At 43.5% G+C, this 15,757-nt stretch overlaps 1 protein-coding gene across 2 annotated transcripts in view; it reads right to left on the bottom strand.

The window, feature by feature from the left end:
• LOC120753840 (deubiquitinase DESI2-like) overlaps nt 1–15,757 on the bottom strand; it is an 87,973-nt gene that overhangs the window by 54,294 nt on the left and 17,922 nt on the right. For both annotated transcript variants that reach the window (XM_040066571.2, XM_040066573.2), the window contains exon 2: nt 83–155. In XM_040066571.2, the coding sequence (XP_039922505.1) occupies nt 83–155 (73 nt within the window). The remainder of the gene's footprint in view (nt 1–82; nt 156–15,757) is intronic.

The following is a 15,757-nucleotide window of genomic DNA, read 5'->3' as shown; positions in this document are numbered from 1 at the left end:
AGTTTGGGGTGCTTTTCCATATCAGACTAGCCATACAGTTGTTCCCATGTTCTACAGGTAATAAAAGGGAAGTACTTCATACCTCTGCCGTAGATCTCGATGCCGGAGTGGAAGACACCAATGCCCAAGGTGGAGGTGTATTCGTTTATCCAGTACTACAGTAAGAGAAAAGCCACATTGGGAAGCATTAGCGGAAGAGAAACACATGATCTTGGTCTAGGGTATATCCCTCGTCTCCCCAGCTCGTCTTAAGGAGAAGAGTGATTTTGAAATTACCTTGAGACAAACAAATTGAGTCTCTTACAGACCAAGAAGCGGGCACTGTGTTTATTCAGCTGGATTGGATTAGCTCTCCGAAAAACGCTCATCTAACCCTTTCCACCTAAGGTACTAACCTGTATTAAGATACAACTGGACCTGAACCTGCATAAACCCAGCTGCCACAGGATGCATGATTATTTACCTATTTTCTCACCTAATACCTGACAGTGAGTCAGTTTTACCAATTCACTTTCCTTATTTGATCTTCAAAATCTTCTTTAAGAGAATCCCCAATTATTTTCTACATACCTTGTAACATCACCTCTCAGCACCCCTACTTATTATGAGTCTGGTTTTAGGCAAAGAGATCATAGAGGTGGAGGATTGTTGCCCCTATAGGCCAGAGAAATTCCCAAGAGGAGCTGTTAAGTGACTCCAGTGTCTGGAGCCCAGCATTCCCCCGTTACATTTAGAGCAGAGAAACACTGCAGTCCAGTGCATGCGTGTGATGCTCCTCAGCCAAGCACTGCGCAGGGCCTGTTTCCACCACACCGTGAAGGACAGTGCAGACACCCAAACAAGTCCCAGCTAAGCTAATTCCGGAGCGGGAAGCTGTACAGCCACGCCAGGGCGATGCTGCAGTGGAGATAATTAGCCCTGCTCGGCATCAGTGTTTATTAGGTCAGCTGCAGAGCTGCACTGCTACAGAAATGATGTTTTCAGGCATGAGGAAACTGCCCATGCCTGGTTTATTTACAGTTCACTTACAGCTGCTGTGCAATGAAGATACATCTTCTAGTAACACAGAGCAACTAAACTCTGGTTCTAATCTACCTCTGCGAGGAAAATGAGTGTTGTTCACTTGTTCCTGTACAAGGACATGACAGGTTCATTAAACTAAAACTCTCTTCTGGGTCTGGTAGCAGCTTCTTGTGGAACCAGAATAAGCTGTGCCTTCCCTGTGTCTGGTGTCAGTGAGCTCCCATGGGATGAGTAAGAGCCCCTCTGCTGTCAGGCAACCAGAGGTCTGGCACACTCCACATACTGTGCTTGCACTACTTGCTTATGTATTTATGATGACTGCAGTAGCTCTGTAAATCACCTGAGAATGTTTTCTGCAAACACTGCTACTGTGAAAAAACACAGTAGCTTTGATATGAAAGCCACAGTCCCAAGCCTGACTTAATGTATGGCTAATCTTGATATCTTAAACCCTGTCCCCAAAAATGCTTGCCTCTAGCAGTACAGCAGTTCCATTTCCCTCCAGAAAAGGCTGTAATGGTTCTTGTTCTTTGTGATTTTTTTTTATCCCAAATGATGTATTGTTGCAGGAGGGCAACAATACTCTCACCACTCTCTGCAGACCTTGTGTAACCTCCATTTACTTCTTCACTTGAATTATGCAAACTCTTGTTTTTAGGGTCAGGTAGCTCTCAGTCTCTGCCAGTTGGGACAGTACATTAGCATTGAACCCTGGGTTGAACACCATGAACGGTATTTAGGTGCCTTTGCCTTCTGCTGCCCCTCCCCACAGTTCTCTGTTGCCCAGTTACCTGCAGCAGGAATATCCCTACTCTGACTGGGGGAGGTCACACCTGACACCGTAGAACAAAAGCCCCCGTTCAGTTCCTGAATCTCCCACACCTCACAGAATCATAGAATCTTTAAGGTTGGAAAATACCTCTAAGATCATCAAATCCAGCCATCAACCTAGCACCATCACCATGTTCACCACTAAACCATGTCCTCAATGCCATATCCCCTCCTTTTTTAAATACTTCCAAGGATGGTAACTCCACCACTTCCTTGTATAGTCTGCTCCAATGCTTGACAATCCTTTCTGGGAGGATATTTTTCCTAATATCTATTCTGAATCTCCCTTTACACAATTTGAGGTCATTTCCATCCCGTTGTTGCCTGGCAGGAGAGACCAACTCACCTCACTACAGCCTCCTGTCCTGGGGTTGTAAAGAGCGATCAGGTCTTCCCTGATTGCTCCCTGAGCCTCGTTTTCTCGAGGCTGAACACCCCCAGCTCCCTCAGCTGCTCCTCACAGAACTTACTCTCCACACCCTTCCCCAGCTCTGTTGCCCTTCTCTGGACCTGCTCCAGCCCCTCAATGTCCTGCTTGCACTGGTGGGCCCAGAACAGGACACAGGATTTGCGGTGTGGCCTCACCAGTGCCGAGTACCGGGGGACAATCACTGCCCTGTCCTGCTGGCCATGCTCTTGCTGATCCAGGCCAGGATGCCACTGGCCTTCTTGGCCACCTGGGCGCACGCTGGCTCATGTTCAGCTGCTGTCACCAGCACCCCCAGGTCCTTTCCTGCCGGGCAGCTTTCCAGCCACTCTTCCCCCAGCTTAAAGCACTGCCTGGGGCTGTTGTGACCCAAGTGCAGGACCTGGCGTTTCACCTTACTGCAGCTCATATGATTTGCCACAGCCCATTGATCCAGCCTGTCCAGATCCCTCTACAGAACCTTCCTACCCTCAAGCAGATCAACATTCCTGTCCAACTTGGTATTGTCTGCAAACTGACTGAAGGGGCACTCATGGGTTAACTCCTCAGATAGTCTCAGTGAGCTTCAGAGGAGCACTTGTTTCTCAAGTCCTACTGAAACAACTCCCAGATGATATGGTAAGTAGGTTGTCTTCTTCCCTCAGGCTGAGCTATTGTCTCACAGCAACAATAAAACATGCCCAGGTTGTGCCAGCTGCTTTGCTTAGAGAAGTGGCTAATAGGAAGAGAAGGCAGACTTTTTAAATTAGAAAAACTCTTGCTGGTTATCAAAATCAGAGCTATCTGCAGAGCCTCATCTGCGTCAGGCTTTGTATTTCGAACAAGGAAGTTACACCGAAAACCACTTGCAGCTATAGCTTTTTCTTCTTCCGTATTAAAGGTTATGTTGGATCCAAACAACAAATAATCAAACAAGCAAGAAAAAAACCCTCTCCTTGATTGACTGCTTGTTAATGTTCTGAGACTTGACCACCTCACACACACAGAGCACTCTCAGATCACAAGCCTGCCCTGTCCCCCAAGCACTCTTGTTTGCAGCACAGAATTTCAGCCCCTGCAACCCATCCTGCCCAACTCCAAGAGCAGAGAGACAGGCTTCACAACAGCTCTGAAAGCACAAGTGATAAGGAGGCTCCTCCAGATATACAGAAGAGAGGAGCAAAAGTGTTCCTCTGGCTGATGCCAGGTGTTGCAAGATTATGACCATGACACAGACCTTTCTGTACTTAAATAGTGTGTTTTTCAGTATTAGTTCCTTTGAATGAGCTAGTATGGACTGAACTGCAACAGCCTCAGCCATACCTGAATTTGAACTGAACAGAAGCTATCCTGATTTAGTACTTTCTTTCAAATAATTTCAATCACACCAGGGTGTTATTGGAGCGGGGTCTGATTTGCATCTTGGTTCTCTTGATACAATACTGATATGACCTACTAGTATGACCAAAGTGCAAGGCAGCTCTGAATCATGGCTGTACTTGTCCCCATCTCACCCCTGTCTCCAGGGTGCGGTAGAATCTGCCTCCAGTGTGTGACTGAACTCGCAGTGAACGCCTCACAGCACTTGGGCACAGCCCCCGGCTTGTCTCGGGAGGAAGCTATGCTACAGTGAACATGTCAGTCACTTGCTGAGCTGGAAAAGAGAATCCAAGCCAGATTTGAAACCAGGTTTGTACACACATGCACGAGCTGGCCTTGTTTTCCAAGGGGTTTGCAATTCTGAGCATAAGAACAACAGCAACAGTCAGCAAATACTCATCTCTGGAGTAAATTGGTTATTGCTTAGATTAAAAACAAAAATCTGCAGCCTGTTCAGTCAGATGAAAAGAGCCAGAGAACTGAATACAGCCGTCTCTTAAAGGGAGTTGTGATTCATGCTTGCATTGCACACTGCCTGGAAAATTGTGCCCTAAACCATACACAGAGAGACCTGGAGCATTCTTTCTCATTTCCATCTTCAACACAGACCAAGAACAGCTCAGATGACAACAGAGGCAGGGATGAAGGCTAACCAGGCTATAATCACTCCATAACAGCAGCAGATAGCCCAGGACTCAAAATTCAAACCCAGAGAGGAACCTCTGCATTTAGTTTGTTGTGTATCAGTTAACAGCTTTTAATGAAAGTCCCTGATGAAGTAGAATTTGAAAATTTTCAGATTTTATTCAGGTTTTCCCTGATTTTCTGTTGGTTTGGTTCAGAGATCAGGATAACCAGTGAGATAGTTCAGATTCTGGGAGACACTCTGAGTTAGTTCTTGTGCTATTCACTTCATTTATCCATCACACAGAGGCGGAAGTCTTAACCAAAACAGTGAACCATGCCCTAACTTTCCAGAAAAGAAAGAAACTAAAAAGCTTCATTATATTGATACGTGTCTTTTAGGTCTAGAATGGAGAAGCGGATGATATGATACTGGCAGATTATATCATCCTGGGAGTTTTCAGAGCAGGAGTTCCCAGGAACTCGTGCCAGAAACATGAGTTTCCAGACAGAAGAGGCCCATCCATGTAACCACTAACTTCTGCCATCAACTAATAGTGTACTAATACTGTACTACAACACTGAAGTTTCTGTCACTAACTCTCTCTTCCCTACTTCATTATTTTCCATGGAGTGTTACCAAAATCTTTCCTGCATCAACGTGCTGAACAGTTTAACTAAACAGCTCACCAAGTGCTGGCGACAAGACCTCTTCTATGAGTATCTCAGATATTCTGAGCACTTGATACTTTCTCTGAGCAGCCAACACACTGGGCAAATATTCTGTTTATCACCTCAATACTGACTGGATATTCCACTCCACCAGATCCTTCCTTCCTTCTGATCTATATGAACACATAGAAAAGAAATCCACCAGTTGTTAATTAGATCCAATTTCAATAAATAGCTGCAAACTCAGAGTACCCAGTGTCATAGATCCTTGCCGAGAGCTCTGCTCCTCACCAGGCATCACACACAAGTAATGTCTGCACAGGATACCAGGCTAGGGGGAGCTTGGCTCTGGCTTCATCTAGCACTCTGATGTCCAGGTGTGACCACACACTACTGTGACTGACACACCTTTACCAAGGATGGGTGCAGATGATGAAACAGTAATAAATTTGTCCATATCTCTTCTCAAAGCACCATCTGCATGTAATTCAGAAGGATCACTTCTTTTCCCTGTGAGTTCACTGGCAGAGCTTTGCTTCTAGGAGAAAGGAAAAAAAAAAAAATCAATAAAGAATGATATTTAGACATTGGTAGGGAGCAAGGAGCATGTTAAGGGACTCCTGTCAACACTAGTCCATGTCCCATTAGGGACCGTCTACCCTACCTTTGAGCTTGATTTTAATCCTTTCCTTCTTGAGGGCCACACTGTACTTGGCCCTTTAGAAGGACGTCTCCTCTTTATAGGATGGGGGATCTGGCTTGCTGAAGAGACCCCTTGCCTCAACAAATCCAAGCAGAGGACACCCAGGGCAGTGCTTGCCCCTGAAGCAAAATTACCTAAGCAGCCTCATGAAGGTGTGCAGAGGACTGTGTGCACTATCAAATACACTGCTCAGTCCTATCTCAAACACCACGAGAATGCTCTGCAATGTTAAATCTCAACACAAAAGGCAGTCTTTAAAAAGCAGCATCAGATTGATGCACAAGACCAGCTAGGGAACATCAAAGTAATGCCTCAGCATGATGTCCTGAGATGCATTGATCCAGAAATCGAGAGCACAAAAGATAAAACTGGAGGGGAAAGCTAGAGAACAGCATTTCAGGAAACAAGTAAAATGCCAACTGTTTACAGCATACAGGCAGCAGCTTCAGAAGTTTGTTTTCCCAATACAGCTTTCTAAATCAAGATCCAGAATCTTGGGCACACAGAGGAGGAAGGAGAAGGCCCATAAAAGACCACAGATTATTCCCCAAGTAATGCTTGCAGGGGTGAAGGAAGCTTTACTTCAACTACAGACATGCAGGACAGGGAGCTTCCTGCAGATCCAGGGCTCTTCAGACATACTGCAGCAGTGCTCACTTCTGTTCCACGGCCCCAGGCATGCACACAGTCCTGCAATATGTCCCAGTCCTTCTGCTGTTCAGCCCTTCTGCCCTGGAGCTCCAGTGATAAAAACTCACTATCACGTGGGGTGACATCAAATTATACAGCATGGCTACTATTAGCAAGTTCTGTTTTGCAATTGGGTGTTACCCAAGCTCATTTCAGTTTGACCCATGTCTCTTACACTCCATTCTCCAGGGATCCAAAGCCTGTATATTCATCAAGTCTAAAATGCTATTTTCCTAATAATACTGTGAATACCGATTAAGTGGGAAAGAGTTTAAATACGTGTGGGCAGAGCAGCAACTAAATAAAGCTTAACAGAGTATTGAGGAGTGATGACACAGACCCGTCTTTGGCCCTTCACTCCTGGGAAAAGCTGCCTGGGTGGGTCCTCACTCCAGCACACACAGAACACGGTTGTTCCCAGCTGGGGGATCATCTCCTGTGTCAGGTCCTCTTCACTCGGCAAAAGCTATCGATCTGCATGTCATGGACATGGGTGTAAAAGCCAATCAGGTCACTCAAATCCGATCAGCCAAAAGCACCTGCTTTAGTCAGGTATGTTAACTTTCAACTACAATTCCAGACTGTGTTGAAGAAACAAAATGCTGCAGTAAGGAGGTCTGTGTTTACAAATAGGAACAGCCCCCAGTTGCAGTAGGTGATAACTTTAAAGTATCAAGAAAAAACAATTCCCAGGGTGTAGGCATTGGCCTGCTTGCAAATAACCAGACTGGCAGAACTGATTAAAACTCAGGAACTGCAGGTTTTCTTCCAGGAGAGCATTCTCAAATACTGAGAAATCTGCATCTTCAATGCATCAAGAGACCTTTATGTAGCTCTGATGAGGCAGGGATACAGGGTGACACAAGGACCTCACTTCATACTCGTATTGGGACAGAACTGGCTGAAGAACAGACATCTGAGGAGCAGAGTCACAGAAAGAATAAAAAAACAAGGCATCCTTTGGCATGCAACTGCCTCTGCTCTGCTGCATTTTGAATGAAAGGAGCTTCTGCTAAAGATACCTCTCCACCCTTCAAGTTAATATAGTCTAATAGAACAGGAATTTCCTGGGAAACCACAGTCTGATACTCAAAACTGATACTGCTAAATGTATTGCCTCATGCAAACCCACAGATACAAGGAGAGACCCAAGGCAAGATGCTCAATTGCAGCCTTGAGAGAAATGAGAGGCCAAGCCTCTGTGGGGACTGCAGCAGCCAATTCTGTCTCAGCAGGTCTTCTATTTCAGCCAGGTTCTGCTCTGCAAAGGATCTTTTCCTCTCAGATTGGGCTAAATACGTTCCTTGGCTGTCTCCTCAGAAAGAATTTCTTCAGAGTTTACTCTGGCTTTTCAGACATTATTATAATATGCATCTGAATGCATGAGCCTAATGCATGAGCCAACTATAAAACCTTTACAATCAAGAAGCATAAAGAGCTTATTTCAGAGGCTTCCAAAATGCTCTGTGTGGATTAAAAACTGATGCTGCTGCTGAGAGAGATTGGAAATCTACTTATGCTTGAATGTTGTGACGCAATGCGATTTTACTGGAAGAATATGAGGACAGAAGAAAATGTTAATCACGCTGTGGAAAGGAAACAGCAAACATTTCAGAAGTTAACTTTTGCGTATATTCAGAAAAAATTTAATTGAAAGTCCCAAAAAAGATTTAGCTGTGACAATGGGGCACCTCCAGCGTTTCCACTTACAGCCTCATCCTATAAATGGTAGGCACAGTTCTAGCTCAGTATACTGGTATTACTTGAAGTTTCTTACAATTTTCTGCTTTCTCCATTACTGTTTACACTTTCTACCCTGTTACACTGCTGGCAGGTGTTGTCCTGAGCAAAGCTTCCTTCCCGCAGCTACATCTGTGAGGTGTTTGCAAGCTTACCGCTGTGTATCCTTGCCTCAAGGCACGCACATCTGAAGATGCTATTCAGAAGGCAGCTGACCCGCTGTGCTCTGCATTAAATACAGTTCTCCTCTTGAGGAGAGCCAACACTCATCCAGCTCATGTTTCAGTGGTTCAGTGAGAACCTGCCTTACCAATGGAGACACAGGGCAACTTGCTGGCTAAAATAAACAAATATTTTCTGTCCCTGCAGAATGACCATCCCTGTCTCTTCTGTTTGTAGGTTCACACAAAGCCAGCCCACCAGGCCAAGGGTTTGTCACACCAGTCATGACACTAATGGCCCATCTTGGCTGTCTGTGTACAGAATAGGATATCTATAGTAGACTGTTTACAGCCTACCAGGATCAATATTCCACTTTCCCAACCTCCACCTGTTTCCCTAAACTTCATTGCTGACTGTGCCAGAAGGAGTCAGCTCAGTGAGCCAAGGTGGGACTGGGGACATCAAACAGAAGTCACTGAGGGAGCATGTGCCAGTGCCAAGAGCCTGTCCCACACAGTAAGCTTATTAGCAGCCCTGAAGAAGGATTATCCACGCTACTGCACACCCCCTTTACATGCTGTATCCCCTTCGTTTGGAAGACTTTAATGAAAATCTTCATCTCAAGCATATAAAGCCAGAAAAAAAGCACATCCATTTGCAGGATTACACTGAAATATATTTACTCATGGAATGCGCCCAAGAAACTCACATGTGTTAGAAACATAAGGAAATGATAATACCTTTGCCTTAGGTGCATTCACAATGACAAATTGACAGGTATTGAAAAAGAACAGCAACAAAATGATTAGGGAAGTGGCAAGACTGATATATAAGAATTAATTCAGGAGAGGTAATAGCTTGGCAAAGCAGTGACTGCAAATGACAAATCTGCAAACATTTGAAGGGCTGACATGAATTATGGGAGAATACTTCTTAAGAATGATACAAAAGATTCAAGTAGGAGCAACATACTCAGTTTAAAAAGAAGCGAGACTTTGACTAAGTGCTTAGAAGTTTCCTGGCAGCATAAAAAGAACAAGAAAACATTTGTATGACTCAAAGCAAGATATTGAGAAAGCCTTAGTGTGCCTGTGCAAGACAGAGAATTGAATGGTCTGAAATGTTTTGCTCTGCTTGTCAAGGAGGCTGTTAACATTCTCAGCTGAGCATATCTCAGATGCTGCACACCTATCTGCATTGTGAGCTCTCGGTCCAGACTGTCATTAAATAAGCTCCCCATCAAAGAGGATTCAGATGAGTTGAAAAATAATGCAAGCGAGATAAATACCCAACAGCTTGGACAGGAACTCATCAGGAGCTGTCTGAAGCACAGTGCAGATGCTTTGGCTCTGGAACTAGATTGATCCTGGCATATCTGGTGGGGTCAGCAACGTGGCCTTGGGGCTCTCTATCCTTCATATTGCAGAAAGAATGTAACTGAGAACTGTAATAACAAATAGGGCTATTAAATGATTTTTCAGATGTGGAGTAATGTGGAGTAATGCTGCGGCCTTGCTCAGACTAAGAAACATTAACATCTCCTTTTCCTTGTTGGTAAGGATCCTTTGATGTCCTCTATGGACCTGTAGCAGTGTTTCTCTCCAAAGAAGAGGCTAACCCCACCCTGATGTCCAGCATTACAGAGAGAAAACAGACATTCCGTGCACTCTTCGCAAATGCACTCCAGCTGACACATCTGTCCTGCCTAGGCCAAAGCATCTGCTTTGTTCACAGTATTGGGCTGCAGGTAACATGCACTGAACAGCTGATTGACAAGCAGCTGCAGCATATCCCTGAAGTGCTGAAAAGCACAGTTCATCTCTGCTTTGGCAGACCATTAGCAGAAATTTGAACATCGGTCTTTCAAATCCAAGATGCACGCCCTAATCAACAGCCACAGCTTCTCCATCAAAGTGATGCACGCACATGTAAACAGCCCAGCAGAAGAGAGTGAGAGACTGATGCCACCAAATGAACCAGCAGCTAAGTCTTTTCTACCAAAGCCTTGTCTAGATCCCTGCTCAGGTTCCTGAATTTCTCTTCCATGATAGCAAAATGCTAATATGACACTGATTCTTCCTCATTGACTTGCCCTCCTTTGGAATGTTCCTGTCTGAGTCAGCACAAATACCTACTTTTTGGTTAACCCAGGCACACCAACAGTCCATGCCTGACCACCTGAGGCAGATTTCTTGTGATCTCTTCTTGGGTTTCTAATGAGAACATCCAAAACACTAATCTCTTTCAAGATACAGTATAGTTTGAAACACCCTTCACCATGCTGTTTCCATTCATAAGTACTTCAGGAACAAAGTATTACTCCTCAGGATCCAATTCATAGCCACAGCCTTCAGAGCCTTTGAGGGAAAAAATTAATACCTATGACCAAAAAGTCTGTCTGCTCATCCTGTTTACAAGGCTTCATGGCTTGGTGGACTGGGGAGCTCACTCTTTTTCCTGAATGGTGTTTTGTTTTCTGTTATCCTCTGACAGTGGCCCACACCTGTCAGATGATCCAGACAAACATATTCAATCTTCATTTCATATCATAAGCCTTGATTACCTATCAAGATCATTCTGCCTTTTCTCCTAACCATATCTAGCTGGTGGCAGAGGAAGGAAGGATCATCTCCAAAATTTCTAGGCTGTGAGCAGCCTGAAGGAATGGGATGCAATGGACTAACAGTAAAGCCCCTCTTGTGACACATATGATCTTGAAAATTTTGATCAGCTGCATGCAGGCCATTACAACTTTCTTTTGTCAGTGATAACTACCAAGTGGAAGGAATACCCATATTTGCACTGCAATCAAATTTATTAATGCTTTCACCAAGGGCAACAGCCTCCTATATACCCAGGCAGGGATATCTACTCTCTTTATACCAAGAAAGTGTAAGAAACTGGTTAAAGTAATTTCTGACTTCTACCAAGTTTCTACATAGATAACTACTTGGAGAAGACTGAGGTAACAACAAAGTAATTGCAACTACAGCCATCAGAAAGGGAGAAGAAGTCCATTTATGATATCACAAAAGGACCGTGTGCACCACAGGCAGTGGAATAGTTTTTTTGTTCCATCCCATTAATGCAGAGCACAGTAACATTTTTTTCAACCTCTTGTGTAAAGACCTAAGGTAGACAGGAAACAACTTCAAAGAACTCTGTAGGCTGGCAGAAGTACATTTGTTAGGCAAAAGCTGACGTTTTCAGTAGAAAAAAAAATTAAAAATGAGAGGCACACAAACATTAAAGGAAATAAAATTATTGCCCAAATTAAAAAAGAAGAAGAAAAAAAAAAAATCTTGGGTTCAAACAGGAGGTGGAAGCATATTTGAACATCCACAGACAAACTGATGAGGGAGAGCTCCATAGCTAGGATGCCAAACAAGAACTTGAGAGGTATTCCCTGCTCTGCTATGGACACACCACAGATTTACTCCAGACCAGGTCAAAACTGAAATTTCATCAGCATGATACTACATTCACATTCAAAACCGTGATCCTCCAAATTCTTCTTTGAATTTCCATTTACCCTGAAGGGTTTAACACCATCATTATCAACAGTCTGAATGGAAGACCTTCCCATTCCACTACAGTGTGAGCTCCACACTCAGATAAAGAGAATCCCCAATAGAGACAAAGATCCCAGCTCTCCTTTCAAACACTGATTGTTTGCTGCTAAAAGTCCACAAAGTAGGAATCACCGCAGGGCAGCATTAACAACTCGTAGCCAGGAGTTAAACCTACCCACAGGTGAATCTGGATCCTTACAGAGAAGTCAAAAAAGAATATAAGATTCCCCAGATCTTCTCTCTGTGCAGGGGCTGTGTAGAGTCAAAATTACATACTGTATAGGCCTATAAATTCTCACTCTGTCTCATTCCCATTCACTTGCCAAAACCAGTTGTGCCTGTCCTGTGAGCCAAGAGCAGATCAGAAAAGAGCAGGGTAGGGCCTGTTTGCACTAAGGAATCTATACTTCATGCTGGCTTTGGTCACACATATTCAAAATACCTCATAGTGTCCATGACAGAAATTGACTGTGTGACACTAACATTAGTTACCTATAGAAAAAAAAAAAAAAAAAAAAAAAAAAAAAAAAAAAAAAAAAAAAAAAAACCAATATTTGTCTCCAAGCTTCTGAGAAGAGAATCTATTCTGCAGCATAGATGGGGGAAACCCTTTTACAATGTGAGCTGAGATTTTTTTCCTGGAGAGGTTCCAGGGCCCTTGCCTGGCTGGCAGGGTGCCTAACCAGCTTAGCTCAGAAAAATACTGGGAGATATAGATTCCTGCAGCTGGCGACCTGTCCTTTTACCCTACAGTGTTTGTCCTGTCTTGGATAAAATTGTTCAAATACAGTGCCAACGTCATACAGTGTCTCATCTCTCTGCACTTCATACAAGTAAATGCATATGTGTTTATTTTTGGCATAATTGTATGCTCTCTGCTCTTCCAGCACAAATACTGAAGAATCGCATTGCAGTGATATCTGCAGATTAGAATTTAAGGGATAAAACAGAAAGCAAGGAACCTGAATACAGTAATGATAAAACGCTGCTGTGCCATGGAGATTGAAATACATCTTCCCTCAAAACCCACTTCTGCTGGTCTGAAGAAGGGAAAAAAAAAACAAAACAAAACAGTAAAGCAAGGAACATTTCATTGAGAAGAGAACTGTCTCAAGGAGGGGTAACTCTATAATCCACCTCAATGCCAAAATGGGTTGTTGGAATAGTTATTGTCGACAAGGCACAAAACTGATACAGAAACACCAGAGAAGTTCAGACAGAAAATTGTTTATAACCCGTGACCCACAGGCTTCTATGATGAGTGACTGTAGCACTACTTAAAATGACTAAAGACAGTTAACATGAATAGCTTAGGAAATGAGTAACCATTTCTTATTGTTGGCATTCACCTATTGGGTGCTGACAAAGTGTTTTAAGGATACTTTTGTTTCCCCCATCTGAAGATGTAACAGAATGATTAATATGTGCAGCATGCCACTGTGGCTGGGAACAAATTAAAAAGCTGTAGGAGTGTCTTAACTCTGATGTAATGTGCTCTGCTTTGGTTTGGCTGAGGGCTACAAGAGGCTTGGGTTTTGTTTGGGGTTTTTTTGTTTTGTTTTGGTTTTGTGTGTTTGTTGTTGTTGTTTTGTTTTGGGTTTTTGTTTGTTTGTCCCAAGAATTCCCTCTGTCTTTATTTAATGAGCAGCACTGGATGCACAGCTCCAAAAGCATTTAATAGCCATCCCTTGCTAAAAGACAAGTGGCTGTCAGGAGCAGTGCCTGGCTAAGAGTTATCAGCATTTGGTACTATGAAGATACAGTTTTGTGTGCAAACCACTTCAGATTAAAATGCAGGGACAGCCTCTGTGCTTGCTTCTCCCAAGGGTCACACACACACACACACCATTGCACAGGGTGAGGCACAAACCTGACAGTGAACCTTCTTTGGAAAACACTAAGTTGTCCTTTCTTTCTTTCTTCTCCTTAGCCCCACCTCACAAACAGCACAGCATGTGCTGGACTAGCATTCAGGCTGCCCTAAATACTTCATTTCTTCTGGGCACAATAGTAATCTTATACTTGTATTAAAGCAAATCTTCTGTGCTAGTCTGCTGTATGTTGCATACATCTAGAAACAGACCTGAAATGACCCAAGAGATTCAGACAACTGCTTTCTTCATGGACTTGCATCTTACAGTATCTCCGCAGCTGAAATGTACCCAGTAAGACTGGGAATTGAAGGAGAAAAGGGAAGATAAGGAAATACTTCAATAAGACCAGTGAGGAGAATTTGCCTTATGTAACAAGTTTCCCTGGGAATATTCCTCCCTCTGTATCCTCCTCACCACCCCCATTAGTATTTATTTCTATAAAAATCTGTTAGATACCACGACTACAAATTGGCTCCTATTTGCTTCAGTGAAAAGAGAAAGGGTTGTGTATTTATACTATGAAGTGCAAATGGTGTTGTCTTCCAGAACCCTCAGAGAGCTGCCAAATATTCCTCCTGCATGCAGAGTGGACATCTGACCTGAACTATGGCCAGGCTGATGTAGGAGACAGAGGTAGGCAACGTGATGCCTCACCTTGCTGACAACATCCTCTAATACCAAGGACCTCTGCTCTCAGATTAAGCTGTCTTCCTAGAGTGGTCCTTCTAAGAAGCTTCGAGATGTCCAGATATCTATTGTAGAAAAATAAAGCCTTATTTGGCCTTAGGAGGTGGGCCACTGTCAGCTTTCTCAAAAGCAGGTTGCAACTCTTTTCTGGAAGTGAAGAGGCACAGTCCAAGCACAATCCCATTTTGATTACTATCTAAAATAAGAGCACATGCTCTTAATAGGACACTATACACAACCCATATTCCATACTGACCCAGAAATTCTTCTCAGGGAACCAGAGACCTAAAAAAGTCATCACCCCTCTTTCCAGAGTGATCCATAGTGCACTACAAGGGCAAAACCCCATTCAGTTGGTCTTAGCTTCGATACAGACATGACTTGCATAAGTGATTAAGGGTATTTCAGTTCCCTTGAGTTGCTTTTCTGTAAGTTCACTCATGCAAGCTAAGGAATACAAATGGTCATAAAGCCGTAAATAAAGCTAATTATCCAGTAAACCAAGAGAAAATAAAGATTTCTATTCCAATATAGCAGGGAAGTAATCTGGATACTCTAGCAATGAAAGTCATGTAGGTGATGAATGGATAGGTCTGAGACCATTCAGTTCCCACTCCATATATCTGCCTTCTCCTGAGTTAGATGGATGCATGCAAGAGGTAAACAGATTCATCAAACAAATAAGATCAGCAGCCCAGCCTGATATATTTCATCTTACGTGAAAGTTCCATTTGCTGTATGAAGTACGAGTTCAGTAGCATTTATATAATTCATTTTACTGTGCTTCCCTTTAACGCCACAATAATCTTGTTTAGCCTCTCCTACTGGAAGAGACCACAAAGGGATAAAATCCCCAAAATAATATAAAACTGGGCATCATGACCAAAGGACTGCTTGCCTGACTGGGAGATCTCAGGAGGGGTTAGTGTCACCAGATGGAGTTCATAAACCAATCTCTCTTCACATGCTTCCTATCAGATCTAGATAAGAAGTAGCTTGTAATCTCTTTAGAGAGAGAACTCTTTCCCTGGCTCCTATTTACAAAGTGTCTTTGTGAACTATGATGGAATCCCGGTTCACGGCTGAGGCTCATAGTTGATATCACAAATGAATCATTAACAGCAGGACAAGGCAAACACCAGCATATTGTAGGCGGGAGAGTCTTACCTCCTTCCACAGGAGAACACTGAGAAAACTTCACAAGCAAACAGGACATATTTGCTCACGCACCACACATGCAAACACAAAAACAGTCTGTATGTGCACAACAAAGCCTTAGAGCACAGCAGTGTTTTAACCCTCTGATTTCCATCAGCTGGCCAGCTGGCAATAAGCAAACATGTCCAAGGCTGTGTACAAAGCCAAAAATCAGTCTCCTTTCACATATGCTATT

Source organism: Hirundo rustica, chromosome 6, assembly GCF_015227805.2.
Source record: "Hirundo rustica isolate bHirRus1 chromosome 6, bHirRus1.pri.v3, whole genome shotgun sequence".
Lineage (NCBI taxonomy): Eukaryota > Metazoa > Chordata > Aves > Passeriformes > Hirundinidae > Hirundo > Hirundo rustica.
This window is presented reverse-complemented; position numbering and strand designations above follow the sequence as displayed.